At 41.3% G+C, this 13,439-nt stretch overlaps 1 protein-coding gene across 7 annotated transcripts in view; it reads right to left on the bottom strand.

Annotated features, from left to right (window-relative positions):
* The window catches only part of FBLN2 (fibulin 2), a 119,537-nt gene continuing 112,194 nt past the window's right edge, over positions 6,097-13,439 (bottom strand). For all 7 annotated transcript variants that reach the window (XM_021409630.1, XM_021409634.1, XM_021409627.1 and 4 more), the window contains 3 exons: positions 12,933-13,061; positions 9,271-9,394; positions 6,097-8,252 (listed from right to left, as the gene is read on the bottom strand). In XM_021409630.1, the coding sequence (XP_021265305.1) occupies positions 7,895-8,252; positions 9,271-9,394; positions 12,933-13,061 (611 nt within the window). In that variant the 3' untranslated portion in view covers positions 6,097-7,894. The remainder of the gene's footprint in view (positions 8,253-9,270; positions 9,395-12,932; positions 13,062-13,439) is intronic.

Genomic DNA, 13,439 nt, shown 5'->3' with positions numbered 1-13,439 from the left:
ATTATTATTCTTCATATTCTGGACTAGCAGATCAATAGCACAGCCATGAAACTAGCAAGCTGCTAACAATGGTGCAGTCTCTAAGCAATCAATGAAGAAAAGGTTGATGGATTTTTGAATGATTGTGGTTTTGAACCTTTTTGTAGAGACAGACAAGAGGAGAAATGCTTCCTGACAACGGTGGGAAAAACAAGAAAAGTACAGGATGCAACTGGAGAAGGGAAGAGAGGCTACAAGCAGAATTCTTAAATAGAAGAGATGAAGATTGTTGCTGATTTAGAAGCACCAAATACAGTGCAGAAGTCCAGAGATGTCTAAGAATGGGGAGAGTGTGGGGCACTGCTAAAAAGGGACTTCTCCAGTCCTAGGCAGGTAAATATCATTTGTACAAAGCAACTCAAGCCTCTCTGCACTGCATGCTGAAGACTCAGGCTCTACTCAAGTGACACGCAGATTTCCTGCATAGCATACCCACAGTAGAGATGGGAACACTTTGTGCCTCCTTTTCTCTAAACAGTTATCAATCAAAACCACTGAACAACAACAAACCAACCCCAACCACCAACAACCAGACATTTCACACTCCCTTCATACAGAGTAAAGGACTGATGGAAGGACTGGAGAAGTCTTATACTGTCTGATTAACAGTAGCTATCAGTTTTTTAGCATCCTTCCAAACAGGAGGCCTGGTCTTCCACCTCTTCTCACCATTCAATTTACAAGCCAAAAATATATTCTTTAAAAAAAAATAGTACGGAGTAACCACAATCAAATACAGTCATCACTACCGTATAGGTCATAATCACTCAGATGAGATTCATGCAACACAACAGGCACCTGTCATATACATGTCTTCCTTCCTCTCCTCAGAGAGAAAATTAATTTATGATTAAAGCTGTGACTTCACTTAACTTTCACTTCAGTGGAGCTCTGCATCAAGAGCTGTTGAGAATATGACTCATTATGGACTTATTTTTTTATTTATTATTATTTTTTTAAATCAAGGACTTTTAGGAAGTCCTTGCTTTCAAGGTTATTGAATTTCTTGTTGTTTTAAATTTATTAGTGCTATCCAAGTCAGCAGAAAATGGCTAGTGGTACATGACACAGTCCACGAGAACTCTATGCTTGTAACAGCTAAGAACCCACTTGGTCTCATCTCTTCCATCTACCCAGCACCACCTCTGGCACCTGGTACATGAGATACTTGGATCACCAGGAAGAAGGAATTGGTTGGATTTATGCCAGTCTCTAACCTTGTAACAACATCTATGTGACCACAATATACACAGCTGATGCTACCCTTACAGAGTAAAGCAAGAGGGTTTACTTTATAGCTCTTGTATTGAACGCAAGAACTTCTAGAGGCCATAACTAAGTGCAATAGATTTGCACCCAGTTATCCACTTGGTCAGAGCCCAGAACAGGCTCTAGGTTTTCTGAGTCCCAGTCAAGTACTCAAGCCTTTTCAGTTAATGGGATCACTTGCATCAATAACTGCTACTTTTGTATAAATAAGAACACAGACTCTTGCATGTGCAAGTCTAGTTTGGGGAACCATTGTCTAATATATGGGAAGATACAGAAGGGCGCCTGCTATAGAAAAACTCACTCTACAAATACCTGCAACTCTGGTTATAAACTCTCCTGAACTGAAATCCAATCTAAGTGCTATGCTGATTTTGGGAATCCTTGAAGATCGTGATTAAGCTCCACACTTGTGCCCTCCCAACTCCGGTGATATCAAGCACTAGTCATTACCGAATTACATTTTACTCTCATCAATACCACAGCACATTCACATTCATTTACATTAGGCAATACAATATATTGGTATAATATTGCATACTTGGCCTAATTAGAAAAACATCTGAAGTGTAGAACATAGTTACTGTGACATGCAGCTCATGATTACACTAGCAGCCAGACACAGCCCCCCTCCCACCCACAGCAGGTATTCTAGGCAGTACTGTGTAGTTACTCCAGAATTATACACTTCTACATCATACAGTCTGAAGCTGTATGAAATACTCCTAGTCAATGTGAAAGCGATTTCTCCAAGGTGCACCTGAAAGATAATAAGATTAATTGTAACAGTTCTCTGCAACAGCTAAGATTAACTGGGATCATTCTTTTATAAACCTGTGAAGGACATCCATAAGAAGAGAGAGAACTTCACATTTCAGTGGCTGCAGTAGCTCAACACTCTATCTTAACTACAGGACACTCACAATTTCCCATGACAGCACGGGAAGGCATGTTTTCACCCACCCTGAAAAGCATTTGGGAGTTGAGCTTTGCCATCACAACACAATGAGGGAACATCTTCACTTTCAACATGCAGTGACCTGTATCTGCTGGGTATTCCAGCTGCAGTCAGACGTGGCCTGTTCTGTCTCCCAGCTGTAACAAGGACCGCTCAGTTCTATGACCTTTATCCTTTGCTTATAGCATTTACTTTGTTATCACTCACAAAAGCAAACTTTTCATCATGGTATACTGCCTAGAAAGATCTGTGCGCTTGTCAACCCTGTATCACTCTTTACATTGTTTATTCAAATTCCAAAAAATGGCAGCAGTCCTTTTCAAACATACCTCATTCTAAGATTATCAGCCTTTTTCCCAAGCCGAAAGTATTCCATGTGCAACTCCTTGCCATTGATGCTGGGGAGAACCTGTCCTCCTCTACAGAGCACCTGGCTGCAACCAGTAGTTCTGTATCCTCAATGAGCCAAAACCCCTCTCTGGAGCATAGCTTACTGGTGCCCATGATAACCAGAACAGCATCTCTACACTTCCATTCTCTCAAAGCCTTCATATCTCCATTTTGGATATCTTCTCTTAAATTTAGATGGAATCAGTTGTTGTTAACATTTTCCACAATTACTTTCTAAAAATGGTGGCACAGAGAGAAGCTTACCACTCTGCGTGTTTTTCTATTATTTCAAGATAGAATTAGACTTCTAATTTATTGTGGGGAATTTTTGCAGTTAGCACAGTTCTTGGCTACAGCTCAGACGACTTATTGATGTACAAAGGATCTCCTCCCTCCCCCCTCCCTTCTCAGTACGAAGCGCACCACATTGACATCCTATTCCTCTCCATTCCCAGCTAAAAAAAGAAAATCCATAACACATGTTAGAATTTATAACCCTAGTCTATCAGGAGCTTTAGCTCATGGGAAACCAGTGCTGCCACCATCCCCGAGAATCCCCCTGAGCCAGGTAGGCTAAAAGAAACCATTCTCCCCACACTGCAGGCAGCGAAGAGAAAAGCCCATGGAGCTCCAGGACAAGGAGAGGCACCAACCTGCCATGTCTAGCAGCACATGTCAGGATACATTGAGCAAAAGCCCTTGAAGAACAAAGGGCTCCTAAGCTCTGGGATGGTCCTGCCCATAGACTACTACTTATAAAGCACAAGTAAATGAAAGAAGACAAAAAGCTCAAGTTTGTGACTCTCATTTCACATCACAGAAACAGAATATAATTAAATCCTAGTTTTCAATAGCCATTTTAAAACGAATGTCTCCATCATGCAAAGAACCCTAAAAGCGGGAAGACATTTTTTATTTAACCTCAGAATCTATTTTTACTCCTGAATCCTAATTCTCCGCAGCTGAAACTTTCTCTTCCTCATAACACAAGTGGGAATAATAGAAATACAAAAAAAGAGAAAACAACTATAAAGAATGGGGAGGGAGAAGCTGCAACAGCTTCCCACTGTCCTGCAAACCAGATGAAAGCAACTTCTTGCCCTTCAAAGGTCTAATGGAAAATATAAAACGTACCTTCCCATAAAGGATGCTGGTTTTAATCACATGCACAAGCCTTTACCTAGGACCACACAGAAATCCAGGTTCACCATCATAAACATTTGTCACCAGATAACTGTAAACTCTTACTTTTTTTTTGTCCTGCTCTTCTTTGCTTTCCATCTTGTGCCTACAGTTTTCAGCGCCCTCTTCTTTCTAGAAGCACTCTGAAAAGCAATGCTTTTCAGAGCACCACAGCCTCTCATGCCACACAAGCAAATGCTGGTACAAGCACATCCACTGACCTAGCAGGCAGAGGGGAAATAGCCCCCATCCAGTGCCCGGCTCCACCCAGAAGCTGATTTTTGGCAGGTGCTGAGTACCAGCAAAGCACTACCAGCTGGGGACACAGGGGCAGTTCGTTAGTTTCATAATGACCCCAGGCTCCCAGTGCTGAGGCAGTCTGTAGAAGGGCAGTGGCACCAGGTAATCCCCATTAGTGGGAAGCAGCTGCACTTCCTCCAGCGAAGAGTGCGTGCAGGGGAACTGTCTCCTCATTGACTGACTGCTCCTCACAGCACAGGAATGAGAAGGCTCAGGATTTCCCCTGCTCTCTAAAAGGCCCACATGATGCTACATGTGTTTCAAATGGGACCTTTGCAGAAGAGCACATCTCATGCCACAACATTAAAACCACTACTGCTGTTTATCCTTTATTACAGTGCTGTAATGCTATAATGGCATGGAAAGTACTGCAATAATAGCAGGGTGGCTAACTCTTTGGCTACAGCAAACGAGAATGAGCCCAAATGCAGCAGCCACAGACACAGAAATGAAGAAAAAGAACTGCTTACCTTTGGACAGGTAGGCAGGGGCTTCCAGCAAGAGAGGCCTGCACCACTGCTGCCAGCCCTTCAAAGAGGTCTGGCAAGGGGTGGATCCTGGCTCCACCCCTTCTGGTCACTCAGCACACCGCATTGCGTGCACCTGAGCTCCCCTGGGCTGGCCCTGCCTTCCCACCAGGTGCTCCATCACTTGTTCAGCCTGTGACGTAGCATTTCTGCTACAAGTGTTAACCTCAAAAGATGATCCAAAATATTAAATCCCTAAGTTTGGAATCTTTTTCTGTTCCAACTCACAAGATGAAGGAATAATAGATGCAAAGATGTAAAGAAAGAAAGGTGAATAAAGTCCTGTTTGTGTGATCTTGGAGATAATAGCAGAATTTGGGACCACTAAAATTTACAGCTCACCCTTCAGTGATGTGCAACCATACTTCCATCATTTTTCACTCTGAATAGAACGAGAAAGGCACAAGAGGAGCACTCTGATACCTCTTCTCTATATTAAACTCACAAAGGAATACTAGCGTCAGCTCATCACTACCTGGAGTAATCCATATGTGTGTGTTTTGTTTTTTTTACAAACAGCTATGAAAATACTACCTCCCTGGTGCAAAAAGGAAGCCATTCAAAATATTAGCTAAAAGCACCTTTCTCACCACGTACTGCTACTTATAGCATTCCAAGTACATGTTAAGAAAATTCCAGTCAAAAAAAACCCTCATGTTTCAAACTGTAATTGACACACTCAAGTCTCCAGCACACACATAGGTTTTCATTTCTTCTTCCTTACAGCAATACACGTGATCTTCCTTAGTTCTTAGGGCTGCTGGATCTCCCAAGAAATAAAATCACCAAATACAAAGAAATCATTTCATAGAGGCAAGGAGTAAATAATCTGAAAAATTAAACAGAACGTGCATTGTTCAAAAAAATCACATAAAGCTCATTTCCAATCTTACAATCTATCACAAGCCTTTCCTTTGCTTTGACCAGTTGCACCAAGCAACCATTTCTATGTGTATCAAATGACTGTTGTACACAGTGCTAATGATGACATTTTTTAATAGCACAGCATTTCTGTTATAATCATATGCAAAGCCTTTCCTAAAACTTTCTTCATCAATTACCTGTCTAGAAAATGAAAAGTCTGTGCTACAAACTGCCAGATCCTTAATATGACTGACTACGGTTGTTTTTAGTCAGCAGAAGGCCTCCAAGTAACAAATGCCTTGTCCATTTGTTCTCTGACAAGAAAGGCGGTCAACACTTGAATATAATTTATGCTCAATCAATACTAATGCTGATGGAAAACTCTGGGTTTCAGTGACTCTTATGTGTGCCACTGGGGCATGGAGAAACATATCTCCACTTAACATGTATGCGGCATAATGAATCTGGAAGGCTCTCCTACTCATTTTTGCAGTTGCCTCTTCATCTTACCAGGCCTGTAGCTGTAAGATATGCATTAATTGAAAAGACAAATTGCATAAACATGTGTTTCTCTGTTAGCATTTCTTTGCTAAAAGCTTATGAAACTGATAGCTACGGAAAACAAAAGATAGATGGAAGATCACTTTTACAAAATTACTTTTATAGACAAAAAAACAACAAAACAAACAAACAAAAACAAACCAAGAAACTTAATGTATGCAAACTTTCAGATATCCCATATTTTACAACCGAGGAATAGCAATATTTCTTCTCTAGCAGTTAGTCTTTATGATGTCAGATACAGAAAGATTTCTGCTTTATCATTAATAAGGGAGTCTGAATTAAAGAAGTAATTTACCTGAAGTTGTAGAAGTTGGCCTTGGGACATAATGAATACAGTACATCTCCCCTCTCACCCTATTGGTGGTGGTTACAAGATTTTAAGATGTATTTCAAACAAATATTTTACAATATAATAGAAATATTGATTATGGCATAAAAAGCCATAAGGTTTAATTTCTCTTTCTCACTCTCTTTTTTTTTTTTCTTTAATTCATATGTACACACTGGTCAAAATAAGAATGACTGTAAAAAAGAACAGATTATCAAAATGCACTGTAAAAAACACCAATATATTGTAGCTATGTTTTTCCATCAAAACATTTAACGGAGTAATTATAGCCAGAACAAAGGAAGTTCAGTGAATTTCAACACTGGAGCTTTTTCTTTTCCCTCAGAAAAAGAGACGCTCTGATGTTCATTTCTAAATTCTAACAAACACTTTGATTATGCTAAGCTTTACCACATCTGGCCTTCAGCTTTGGACCTCTTCCAGTTTCCTGTGGAACTAGAGGAAATCCAACTCAAAACTTAAGTTGTGCTATTTCTAAAGGGCATAATTCAAACCACCAATTCAACTAGCATTTTCCTCTGCGTCATTTGGTAACACAACTGAAGTAATTTTCCTGAAGAACAGAAGCAACTCCCCTTTTGTTTATTTAAAATTGCAAATGATTCCTCAGCAGCACACACAGGACTTAAAATAAAGGGCAGCAGTTGATTATTTCCACATTTCCTCTTTGACTTTCCTTTAAGAATTATAATACATCTAGTCTGCACCTACATTTACCTAAGTAGAATGGTTTTGTGTAGAGAAGAATTCAAGAACCTATAGCAATCTATTAAAAATGGCAGTGCGAGCTTTTCCCCTAAAGCACATATCCTCTGAGGGCCAAGGTCTTGCCAAAATTTATCATAGGAGCAGTCCTACTAAAGCAAGGCTCAGTCATAGGCTTGTTCACTGGTGGAGTTTCCTTTTATTTATATATATTTTAAGGCAACATATTATAAAAGATGGAAGGAGGAAAACAAACCTGTGATAAGAGGTGAGTTAACTGTCAATGTATATGCGCAGCCCTTGACACAGTATCTCAACACAGAAAAACTTCAGTGGCTAAACCGTAAGTTTGTGTAGTAATGAGAAATTGCTCAAGGCTTTTCCCCTTAATGCAAAAAGCAGTGCTTCCAAGTGAAGATCTCTCCTCTCTAGTGCAATACCTTGCAGATGTGACTAAACCTAAAAGTAATTTCTAAGAAAAGATTCCTGCATTTAACACAATGTATGTACTGCCTTTCTAACCCTTCTTTTGCTCATTGTCAAATGATGATGTGAAGAATTATATAAGAAAGCAAAACAACAAAGAAAAAAATTAACTTAATTTACACAACCAATAAAAAAAGTTTAAAGCAATGACAGAAAAATAACATAAAGGCTAGATACACTAAATGCCAGTTCAACAATATTAAGCTTTGGTAGAACAGGTAAAGAGCATAGCACCAATAAATTCCAACTTCAATACATGCTTCAGTATGCATGAGCTGTGATGAAAATGTAAATTTTGGCAAGAAAAGTAGTGTATGTTCCCTGACGCCACAGTTTCATTTCGACATCTAACAAAAAGTCTTTGGGCTCTTTGACCTGTCGCTGAAGATAGACAATGCCCGTGTATGAGTTCAGCCTTCGAGTGCTGAAGTAGTTTTCTTCGTTTCCTTTGTTGATAGTGAGGATTATGTTGTCTCCAGCATAGGCAGGCGATGGTCCAATACGGAAAATATGCGCTGGGACCATGATATTGGTTTGGAAGTTCAGCTGGTAATAGGTGATGCGCACTGGGGTATTTTGGCAGTCCAGGTAATTAAAGCAACTGATTCGTTCGCACCTCCTAAGAGAAGCAAAATGAAGAACTCTCAGTGTCCATGTAATGGATAAAACATGTATTTCAGAGAATTGCAAAGTCAAGGAAGTCTTCAGCCTGTGCTAATCAAGCAACAGTCCCACCCTTCACCTGTGTAATCACCAGCTGCTTACTCTGCTTTTATAGCATCCGTAAAGCATTGGTAGATGATAAAACTGTCAGAGTACAACAGAGGAAGAAAACAATGATGGACAAGCACAGAGCTTGGAAGGGGTCTAATTCATCACTGACAGCATCAGCTTGGGACAGTGCTCCAAGAAGACTGAAACAAGGGAAAACCATGTCCTCAGCTTGAAAAGCTGCTAGTTCTATAAGGCAGGAAAAGAATGTTTTAAGTGATAAGCAACTAAGATTTCCTACAGCAAATGCAGCTGTGCATTTTTGAAGGAAAGAGATTCTCTCCAAGTTCCTCCATATTTCTGTTTCTCTTGCAACTCAACTGTTTCCTACTCTGCAACGCAAGAGTTTTTTAAAACTTTCCTCTGGCTTTCCAAAGTGCTGGCAGGAAATGGGCAGAGAGATCTTGGCGTCCCAAGCCTTTTTAGTAGCTTAGGAACTGGGTGCTATGGGGTCCAACATTTCCCGAACCTGGCAGCCTTCTTATCCTACTGCTTTTCAACATTTCAACCACCTCTGAGGAGCTGCAGCGTGAATATTAAACAAGGAGCCCTAAAACCACTCTAAGAGCTGTGGCAATAGATTTTTTAAAACTTAAATACGAACAGAGCCCTTTTAGAGCTCTGGTAAGCATGGGAAAGTACAAGCGAAGCTCTGGTGACTGCTGTTACAGCAGCTGGAGATAAATGGAATCTCTGGGGTCTGGAAGAAGGAAAAGGGAAAAATGGACTATTCTGTGCATGAGAAGTCTATGTGCTCCAGGGACCACAGCAGTTTATTACAGCTCTGAGTGCTTAGAATCACCCCCAAACTAAAGCACTACATAACACCAGACACGGCTACTTGCTTTTGCACTGACTGTACTTACATGTCAGACACCTTTCTGTAGTTGGAGGGGCACTCAAAGGACAGGCAGCGGAAACTGCCCTGGATGTTATAGCAGGACTCTGAAGCTGAACAGTTGTGGGTTCCTATTGCGCATTCATCAATATCTGAGGAGAAGAAATCAAAGGGAAAGGATATGGTAAGTAATCACAATTTATGGGCTGTAACGTGCTTACGAGATGGACTGTGTGTGCATGAGAAGCAGGTCAGGATTTGGCTCTGTAAGCTGAGGGCTCCCACTTTTGCTGCTTGGTTGCTGTGTCCTCTGTAACACAGCCCACTGCCCACAGATCAGTGCTGTGAGAGCCCCAGAAGAAACCCAGGATGTGAAATGCACATTCAGGTAGGCTGTGTCAGGTTCACCATGTCACTTTTGGCATTTGTTGTGACAACTGAAGCACGCAGATTCCAATCCTGTTACAATTCATGTCTTCTGTGAAAAAATAAATTCCTTCCTAGGCATTATTAGTTAATAAAGGTTGCATCACAAGCAATAAACAAGGGAGCCCACCATTCCCTGTAAGCAGCTCCTGATCCCTCTTGCACTTTTTGCAAGTCCTCCCTTTGCGTGGCAGAGGCTGTGGCCAGATGCAGCCACTCCTGCACGGCCAGGGCTGACTTCTGCAATGGGCCAGGTTTGTTTCTAGGCTTTGCAAACATTTCCACACCTTGCTAATCTCATTCCAAACATATCTGATGCAACGTGAGTTGAACTTCCAGTGGGGAATAACCATGGGAAAGAAAAGTTGGGTTTTAAGCCCAAGGACCTCCTGTCTTGCCACTTCCCACTGCAACAAAATAAAACATGGAAGGTTCAAAATGAACGTGAACATCTAGACAGAACTGTCTGCGTTGTCATTTTCTCTCTTGCTCCTGATGTGTCAGAATCTGCAAGTAAGTAATATAAGCTAGGCTGAAAGAAATAGAATGATATAACCAGATAGTGGTAGTCTAAGGCAGCAGAAACCTAAACTTCTCAGCCCAGCCAATCTGTCCATCCCAGCAGCTGCTGTGTAAGATCTTCAGCATTGCGGACTGAAGATAGGTTTTAAACAGTCTCCTGAAATGATGGGCCAATTTGCCCAGCTCCATAGGTCCCTGTAGTTCCACACTCAGAGCTAGCCTATGTCTTGCAAGGTGTTTCTAAATGAGTGAGGTGCTCATACGGTTTGGTGTGTGAGCACAGCGATGAGCTGAATAGCTGGGAAACATATAACTGCCTTCAAACGGCACAGCATGTGCATGGATTAAGTTAAGATTAATACAGTTAGGTTAAATACAAGGACCCCCCCAGTATGAGAAATAACGTTGCAGAAGACAACAGAGAATAGTTAAAGCTCAAAGACACTTCATGGCGTAGAGCATAAATGTCAGTCCCTAAATAACACATACATAAGCCCAAGCCATGGACCTTAAAACACTGAAAACCAGATGCAATAACAGGAATCTAGCTTGAGCAGAAAATATTGGCAAGGACTGAACAGTCACATTGTGTACTCCCAAATGTCTAGACAATGCACGGAGGCTTTAAAATTAAATAAATGCTAACAGACAAACCACGTGAACTGTGCAGGACTCTGCAGTTCTGCCAACTGTCACAGAGGAGACTGACTCTTTGAAGGAAACCTATAACCTCCCTCTCCCCACATCGCCCTGGGATGAGAACTGATCTCATACACTGCACTGACTGGTTTAAAAGTTTTGTGAAGAAAAGTATACAATAGGAAGTAAGAGAGAATCAAAGTAAATTAAATCCCTCGCTGTTTCTCCAAAGTGCCCCTAGGTGAAAAGAAAATTTCTTCCATATTGCAATCATGGTCATGAAAACACTCACTTCACCAGTTTGGCTATGCTGCAAAATACCATACACAGTTTCTCCAAAAAGATCCATATGTTGAGATGCTGTTACACAAGACACAACTCCTTTGTCTGAAAAAACAGGGTACAAAGAATGTACCACCAGTAACTCCTAGAAACTGGTCAGATGACAGGCAAGTGAGGCCAAATCCTCACCTGACAGAAGCCAACACGATCTTCTTGATTATAATCCAGCTGACATCAATTCAGACTGTTTTTCTGACTGTATTTTCAGGAGGCCTCAATACCTAACCCTGCCCAGACTTGTAACTACATGCTTGCAGAGCTCAGAAGTCTGCACTGTGTGTTTATTTGTGCAAAAAAATGGCAAATATCCAAGCATTCTTTCCAATGGCTGATGAAATGCCAGCTTACCCAGCCATCCACAGAGCTGCTGCACATCTGCTGAGTTCTGCAAGTAGACCAACTTCATGCTCTAAGGAGGCTGCATGTACCAGATGGTATAGGTTCTTTGGAAAGGTTTTCTATATGTTACCATTTAACTCACTTAGCAAGGCTGGTCTATGTATAAGGAGCCCTTTTCACCAGGGGTAAGCGTGCACTGAGGATTTCACATGACGGACAATACAAGTGCAATCTATAGGTCCATGTGGCAAACGTTTTTCCTCCACCTCTAGCGCCAGGAGCACACTGGGTACCTCCATCTCAGGAGAGCTGTGCTGGCAGATTAACGCAGTGACTCACACCGTTAGCTCTGGAAGACATCCTCGTCTCAAATCTCAGTGCTGGCTGAGGCAGCAACGAGCACGCCAGCACTCAGAATTAACGGCACACAGAAAAGCCTGAGGGAAGTGACAGCAGCAGGTTTTCTGTAAGGTGACTTTTACATAAGAATATAAATGCACGTGGATATAACTGGAGGTGGATTCTGAAGTCTTGCTCAAAATCACATTAAAAACAATAACAGCTTGGGAAGATTCTTGCTGTCATTCAGTTCTTCTCTCTGGTCCCAAGGCAGGTTCAAGTATGCTCATGCTATTCGTGATTTACACAGTGTAAATTCACTGCAGTTACCACCAAGAAAAGAATTTAAGCATAGGGGATATGTAACCAAATGCTATAGGAAGGGTTCCTGAAAAAGTAAGAGCAGGAAATGCCTGGTAGTGAGTGTAACTGAATGCAGGAATGCGTGTACATAGAGGTAATCAGATCTTCAATCTTCATTACAGAGTCAGTGCATCCTCTGGAAATGGGGGATTTTTGCTTCAAAAACAGACAGCTGCACACCAGATGAAAAACAGGAGGCACTCAGCATACATTTCTATGAATCTGGAGACAAGGGGTGTTGGAGGGGAGGATGCACATCAGTTACACTGAGTAACACCAACGTCCTTAAGCTTAGGTGGCAGACTTCAGGATGTTCACATCCCCATTACAGCTCCTACATTCACTGGGCAGGAAACCACAACTTATAACGAAGCCACGCATTTGCACATCTGGCACCTCCAAAAAAAATGGATCTGATGAACCAGGGCACCCATACAGCCCATGCAAGCAATCAGATGCCCCAATTTGGGTGATGATGTGAATTCCCTTAGGAAATCATTAGCTCACATCTACAGTTAAATTGGCTCACCATTTTTCTCTAACGTAGGAAAAAAATGACATTGTTGATACCAGTATCTGGCAATTTTGTTAAATACTGGCTTTTTAACAATGGCTAACATCCAAAATAGAGACTTGATTAAATAATCTTAATGTCTTAGATCATTCTAAAGATTAAAACTTCATGACATACTCCTTCCAGTTCCTTAAGCTCCTCCTTACCTCGACACGTCCTTCCATTTGCTGCCATGGTATACCCCTGCTCAGGACATGCACACTGGTAACTGCCAGGAACATTCACACAGCGGAAGGTACAAAGAATGCCCGCGCTTTGCGTGCACTCATCGATATCTGGGGAAAACAAACAAACAAACAACAACAAAAAAGAACAGAATACAATTACAAATATGAAAAGAAAAAAAAAAAAGAAAAATAGAAATCTCAAAGGAGAGGCAGTAGAATGCGAGGAAATTTGTATATGACTCATTTCTAAAATATTCTTAAAGAAGAACGCAACCATGAAGATTTGACATTGCTCTAGTATGGCTGATGGTGCTTTCTGAAACATCAAACTGCTCCATGAACGCATGGAAAAGCACAGTAAGTCTGGGCACATCTGGGTTCGAAAATGTCACCCCAGAACCTCTGCAGTTCATCCTCTAGGGTTGTTTTTGGAGCTCCCTCGTGCTTGGAAGACTGTGGGTTTCGTCACCATTTCTTAAACAGAGA

The sequence above is a fragment of the Numida meleagris genome, chromosome 11, assembly GCF_002078875.1.
Source record: "Numida meleagris isolate 19003 breed g44 Domestic line chromosome 11, NumMel1.0, whole genome shotgun sequence".
NCBI classification, from domain to species: Eukaryota; Metazoa; Chordata; class Aves; order Galliformes; family Numididae; genus Numida; species Numida meleagris.
This window is presented reverse-complemented; position numbering and strand designations above follow the sequence as displayed.